Genomic DNA, 6,000 nt, shown 5'->3' with positions numbered 1-6,000 from the left:
ACATAGAGAATCGTGTACATATGTATATAGTCTCACCCACATAATAACAAGCAGATCTAACCAAAGGTTTGATGTGGCATGTGTTTAGCATCAAAAGAACTGAAGGCACCTACATGTCACTGTCACTCACATGTCCTATCAAGATCTAGATACCTATTACCATACATGGCTGGCCTTGAGAGACGGGGTATAGATAAGCCATCCAAAAAGTAAAAAAAAAAAAAGGCAATAAGTGCAACTCATTTTTTTCCTTTAAATTACATTTCAAACAATACTCAATGTCCCCCACCCAAAAATATATACTGTATATTTATATATTTATATATATAGTCTTAGACTATAAGGGTGAAAATGCTTTATAAAAGTCAAGGAGAGACCTCTGCAGCTTAAGGAGGCACCCACTGCTTTTTTGCTCACTTCTACCTAGCCATGACAATTTCAGTCCTGCAAGCAAGAGATCTGAAGGCTTAAAGCCAGAATCAGAATCAGATGCCAGGTTGCACATTAGGTAAAAAGTAGCCTCTTCCTTCTCCTTCCCTTAAGAAACCTGACTGAAAAGAGGAAGGAGAGGAGCTAGGAAAAATGCTTGGCTGGTCAAACAGTGGTGCCTTGTAGTGGGGTTAGCAGGTGGGAAGACGGAAAAAGCTCAAACCGCAACGCTCATCTCACTCCCCCTCCTCTTTGATGCGCTGTTGCTTGTTGCGACGAGCATCCATGTCAAAGTTGAAGTCATTCCACTCATCGCGAGGTGGGAAGGAGATGGTCTGGCGGAGGGTGAAGCGCACAGCGTCAATTACACGCTCGCCCCGGGTCTCACTGGAGCCCACACTGACTGTGGAGGCACCACTTGGGGTCCGCAGGAGGTGGGGAGGGGACGAGAAGTCGTGGAGCTGCCGGTGGTCCAGGATGCCTTTCCAGATGGCATGTCGGAATTGCTCAGGGATTTTTAGACTTGCCAAATCCTGTGCAATAGGGAAGCAAATCAGGAAGAATTAAGACAAAGGGACAAACTGACATTTAGTCCACACCATTCTGTCATTCCCCAATGCTCGGCTTTAACTGACCTGCATTTACTGAACTCTAAATTGGAAAATAAAATTAGCTCTTTATTAATCTTTGGCATATATGTAACTAAGCACAGATATATAGGCTTGAGGTGCCATCTCTTCTTGTATGTAGCATTTTACTTATTCTCTATTGGTCTCAGTTTCTTCAGTGATAAAATAGAGGTAATATTTAGATCAGAGAACACAAATCCCCAAACAAAAACATTAGGTAAAGGAAACTTCCAACTCTCAAATCTACCTCACTCTAATCACTGGAAGAAAGATATTAATGGAATGCCACCACTTCTCAAATGAGGAGATGGGAACAAAAGATTACTAACAGATATTGAACTCTTTCAACATTCCAGGGGTTGAACTAATTATTTTTTATTCATGATCTCTTTTTTTTTTTTTTTTTTTTGCGGTACGTGGGCCTCTCACTGTTGTGCCCTCTCCCGTTGCGGAGCACAGGCTCCGGACGCGCAGGTTCAGCGGCCATGGCTCACGGGCCCAGCCGCTCTTTGGCATGCAGGATCCTCCTGGACCAGGGCATGAACTCGTGTCTCCTGCATCGGCAGGTACACTCTCAACCACTGCACCACCAGGGAAGCCCCATGATCTCATTTAATGCTAAGATTAGTGGTAGATATTATTCCACCTATTTTATAGACAGAAAAGCTGAAGGTCAGAGAGGTTGATAATTCTAAAGTTACACAATTAAGGAATGAACTGTGGATTCAGGACCGCCTCTGAGCCTAAAACTGCCCTAATGGCCAAAAGGTTTCTTGGTGTTTGGATAAATCAGGGTATCAAAATACAGAGTACGTGTCCATGTTCTGTGGTTGGGGGTAGAAGGCATAACAAAGATGGTTGATCTTAACTAACTGTGGTAGCATCTCTGTTTACCTGAACTAGCTCCTCATTAACTTGTTTTAACATTGGCTCACATTTTTTATGGAGCAGTATGGTAGGTAGAAAGAACATTGTGCTTAGAGTCAGAAGACCTTGACAGAAGTTCTTATTCTGTCACTGACTGGCTCTAGATCTTCATTAAGTCACTTATTTTCTACTGGCCTCAGTTTCCTCATTGGTAAAATGGGATACAATTCCTTTTTAGGTCAACACTTACTGTGGACTCATATGCAAATGTGGATATGAAAGTACTCTGCAAATTATAAAGCACACTATGCAAATCTTAATCATCTGAATTATTACTATGTTATACCATGATTAACCCATCCTTGCATCTTAGAGGGAATACTTATAACAACTCCAAAATTTAACCATATTCTTTTTCCAGGGAGGTATGTGAAGTAACTGAGACTGGTGTTGAGAGTCAAGAAGAAAAGGAGTTGTCTATTTCCAGTGATGAGCAGGAAGAAGCTGAAGTGAGGATGCGGAAATTAGATAGCCTCCCAATATTTCCTAGTTTGGAAATGTGCAGTGTGGGTACTCCAATTTCCTATTCTAGCAGATGAATACATTATAAAGAAGTTATTCCACAAATAGATAAGTGAGCATAGCTCTTTATGCTTCTGAAACTCACAGTAAGTCCAAAACTCTCTGTACACTAGGCTCCATTAATCTGCATTACTCTCTAGATAGATTTTAACTTATACTGACAGGTGAGAAAGCTGTGGCCCAGAGCCTGGCCCAGGACCTAGCCAACACCAGCAGAGATAGATTTGTGGAGAGCATCAGCAGATCCTTGAAGCTAAAGGGGCATCCTGACATACTCCCCAGCAGGGACAGTGAGCCAGTTGAAGATAAAACTTTAAAAATATAGGGAAGGGACAAATTTCCTGTTCCATCATGTAAGGCTCTCAGACACAGGGCAACACACTGTCTTGTGTCAAACTGCCTTCAACGGATGCACATCATTGTAAAGTTCTCTGAAACTTGTTGGAACGTACTCCTAAAGCTTTCCCTATAGCATTTACTTTTAATTTCTTCCATCAGGGAGCAGCAGCCAGGGGTGATTGAGGGAGTGGAGAGGGGCGGGCATAGGGGCAGCACAGCATATACTTGTCACCAGAGGGCAGAGGTGTTCTCACGCTTGCAGGGACATCTCTAGCATCGGTGCTCAAGGGGGGGTGGGGGGCAAAAAGAGGTCCCAACTACAGAAGCGGCAGCAGAGACAGAGAGTATCTTCTTCCACTAGCCCAAAGGGCCCTCTGGAAGCTAGAAAGGAGGATAGTGAACCCCAAAGAGAGCAGCATAAAGAGCAGCCTGGGAGGAAAACCAGATTGTTGTAAACCAAACAAAATGAGCTCCCACTCATGTGAACAGTAGTTCAAGAAGTGCTGTAGGAAGCAAGAAAATGTCCCCTCCTATCCAGCTTGCTTCCAAGACTATCAGAGCCAGAAGGCAATGATTTTGAACCTAATTGGATTAACTGAGGACCAGAGAAGCAAAGTGATAACCCCAAGTTCTCATTACCACTAAGAAGCATAGTTGGGACTTGAACCAATGACCAGTGATCTTTCCCAGTGACCAGGGATGGCTGGGACCTATTCTGGTAGAATTGACCATGAATGAACATATGGTTCTAATCGAGAGGCACAGCTCAATCCTCTGTGACATCTTATTTTAAAGAAAGGCAGAAAAGGCCAATCAATAGAGTTAAAGACTGGAAGCTTACATCTCAGGGTTCTATTCCTGGTTCTGTCATCAACCCATCATGGCAAATGACCATATTGTCGTCTCTCCATGTTTTAAAGTGAGAATAACATCACCTGATTCCTGCTATCCTCCCTGGGGTCTTACACCAATTAATAAGAACATCCAAAAAGTCCTCTGAATTCTTTAGAGATCATACATTCCTTGAAGGTGGGAATCAGATCTCACTCCCACTCTGCATATAGTATGCACACAATAGACAACTGCTGACTGATCAGAGAAGCTGAGGACCACTGATCCTGAGCTTCTCATATGTAGAGGTGGAGGCCTGGGAATCTTTCTAATACAGTTATGGGTCCCAACAAAACTGAGGACTGGGATAGGACAAAAAACAGAGGGGATTCAACTACAAGGTGAATGTCACCAGAGGGAGGAATTTAAGGAATAAAACTCAAGAGAAAAGTCTAACGTTTACTTACATCCATGGAGTAATGCTCAATCTGATAGATGGTGGTCAGCCCCTGGGTCGTGAAATAGTCCAGACATGATGAACAGCCCAACCTCGCTAAGAAACTGCAGAGGGAGGAGGGAAGAGGAAGGAGGAAACAGAAAAAGAAAGTTCACCCCAACTGCATTGGCAAGATAAAGGAAAACCCAACATTTTGCCCTGGGATGCCCTACATAAGAGATTAGGGGCAGACAAAATATATGTGGGGCCTTGGATTGGAGGTCTGGGGATGATTAGGGACACAAACTTTAGGTCTATAAAATTAAAATCAACTGCTTAAAGATGCCTGCAGAGCAGAGATTTTCAAATGGTGACTGGTGGAATTCTAGGGGTTCCATATCAGTGTCTTAGGAGCCATTGCAGGGGGTGAAAGGAAGGAGTCCAGTGCTCAGGTTTCCAGCCCTCTTGCCTCCTAGCTCTTCACTTCAAAAAGAGCACCTCTCCTTCAATTGTTTATATCTGGGGTTTCTGAGAATGGTTTATGTGGCTAAGAAAAAATTGTAGGCCACTATACTGTGAAGTCATTCATGCTTTTTGATCAGTGTCCTCATCAAAATACAGACCCACTCCTTTACGGCTCTGGTCTCAGATTGGTGATGCCACCACCGTCACAGAGCCAGATGCTGGATGATGAGCCATGCACTTTGTCATCTCTCTGACACTGCTAGTACTGTTGCATCCATCACATGGGAACCAACACATATTATATCAGCAGCCAAATGAAAAAATCATTCTGCACATGAAGCAGGGCACTAGGCATGAGATTTGGGCACCAATGCTTGCCTCTGTTGGAAACAGAATTTTCCAGACTTCATGCCTCTCTTTCTTCTGGCTATCTGAACTCCCTTTCCTGGAACGTCCTTAGTTCCCATATGACAAAGCAAAAGAGGCCATCAGGTTCTTGAAAATCCCTGTCATTTTTACTAACATTCAAACTTCTTTATGGACATCCAACTCTAAAATAATGATCTCATGGTGGCTGAGAGCTATGAGGCCTAGAGAGCAGGAAAGGGAGCAAGATAGCAAGTTTAGTGCCCATTTGGGAGCCCCAGCCCTGAGCACCAATCTGAAGGCCACATCTTACTGTAAAAATGTGATGGGGGAGGGGGGAGTAAGTGAAGATGGGGGAAACAGGCATGAAAACTTATATGCCTATCAACTCACATTTTCACTTTTTCCCATGCTGACTGTTGTGGTTTGCTTTGATTAAACGCTGCTGATGACTCCATAGATCAGAGATAACAGTGGCTGAACTTCAACCACTGGGCTGCTTTGCTTTCTTTCCAACTGTGCTATTAACTTTGATGGTGTCCACCCTCCACCACCCAGAGATGCTTAGGACAGGACCCCAGGGACACATGCTGTGGACTCACCTGACAAGGCTGCAATCTGTGGGGTACGGAGGTGGGGGAGTGCAGTGGGAGGTGGATGGCATGGAGAGAGGGGGAGGGAGGGCCTGGGTGGGGCTGAGTCCATTCATGTCTCCAGCCATTGGCATGTGGGTGCCCATCATAGGAACTGAACAGAAGCAGGAGGAACAGAGAGGGTTACTACCATCATCACATACGAGAATCCAAGCGGTCCATCTCGCCTGGTTTAATGTTACCAAGGGCCTAATCTACCAGCCTTCCTTTTCAGTCTTATCTCTCACTACACCCCTTTAAGCACCCTACATCTCATTGAACAGAATAGTCACCAAACTCCAAACTAATTACATACTTCTTGACCTTGGTACATCCTCTTAGGACGATCTCTTCCCACTTTGTTCTCTACTTCTAATGCTCTGTCCCAGTTGCTTGCTGCTCCTGATGTTAATATAGTCCTCCT

The 6,000-nt window shown here is 44.1% G+C and overlaps 1 protein-coding gene across 4 annotated transcripts in view; it reads right to left on the bottom strand.

The window, feature by feature from the left end:
- Nucleotides 1-665: 665 nt before the first annotated feature.
- Nucleotides 666-6,000, bottom strand: part of TP63 (tumor protein p63) — a 209,363-nt gene continuing 204,028 nt past the window's right edge. For 2 of the 4 annotated variants that reach the window (XM_060100122.1, XM_060100123.1), the window contains exons 12-14: nt 5,547-5,691; nt 4,145-4,238; nt 666-962 (exon numbers count right to left, since the gene is read on the bottom strand). In XM_060100122.1, coding sequence (XP_059956105.1) covers nt 666-962; nt 4,145-4,238; nt 5,547-5,691 — 536 coding nt within the window. The remainder of the gene's footprint in view (nt 963-4,144; nt 4,239-5,546; nt 5,692-6,000) is intronic. The other 2 variants (XM_060100124.1, XM_060100126.1) reach the window with 1 other exon arrangement.

This window comes from Mesoplodon densirostris, chromosome 5 (assembly GCF_025265405.1).
Source record: "Mesoplodon densirostris isolate mMesDen1 chromosome 5, mMesDen1 primary haplotype, whole genome shotgun sequence".
Taxonomy (NCBI): domain Eukaryota; kingdom Metazoa; phylum Chordata; class Mammalia; order Artiodactyla; family Ziphiidae; genus Mesoplodon; species Mesoplodon densirostris.
The sequence above is the reverse complement of the archived record's forward strand: the minus strand, read 5'-3'. Positions and strand labels throughout refer to the sequence as shown.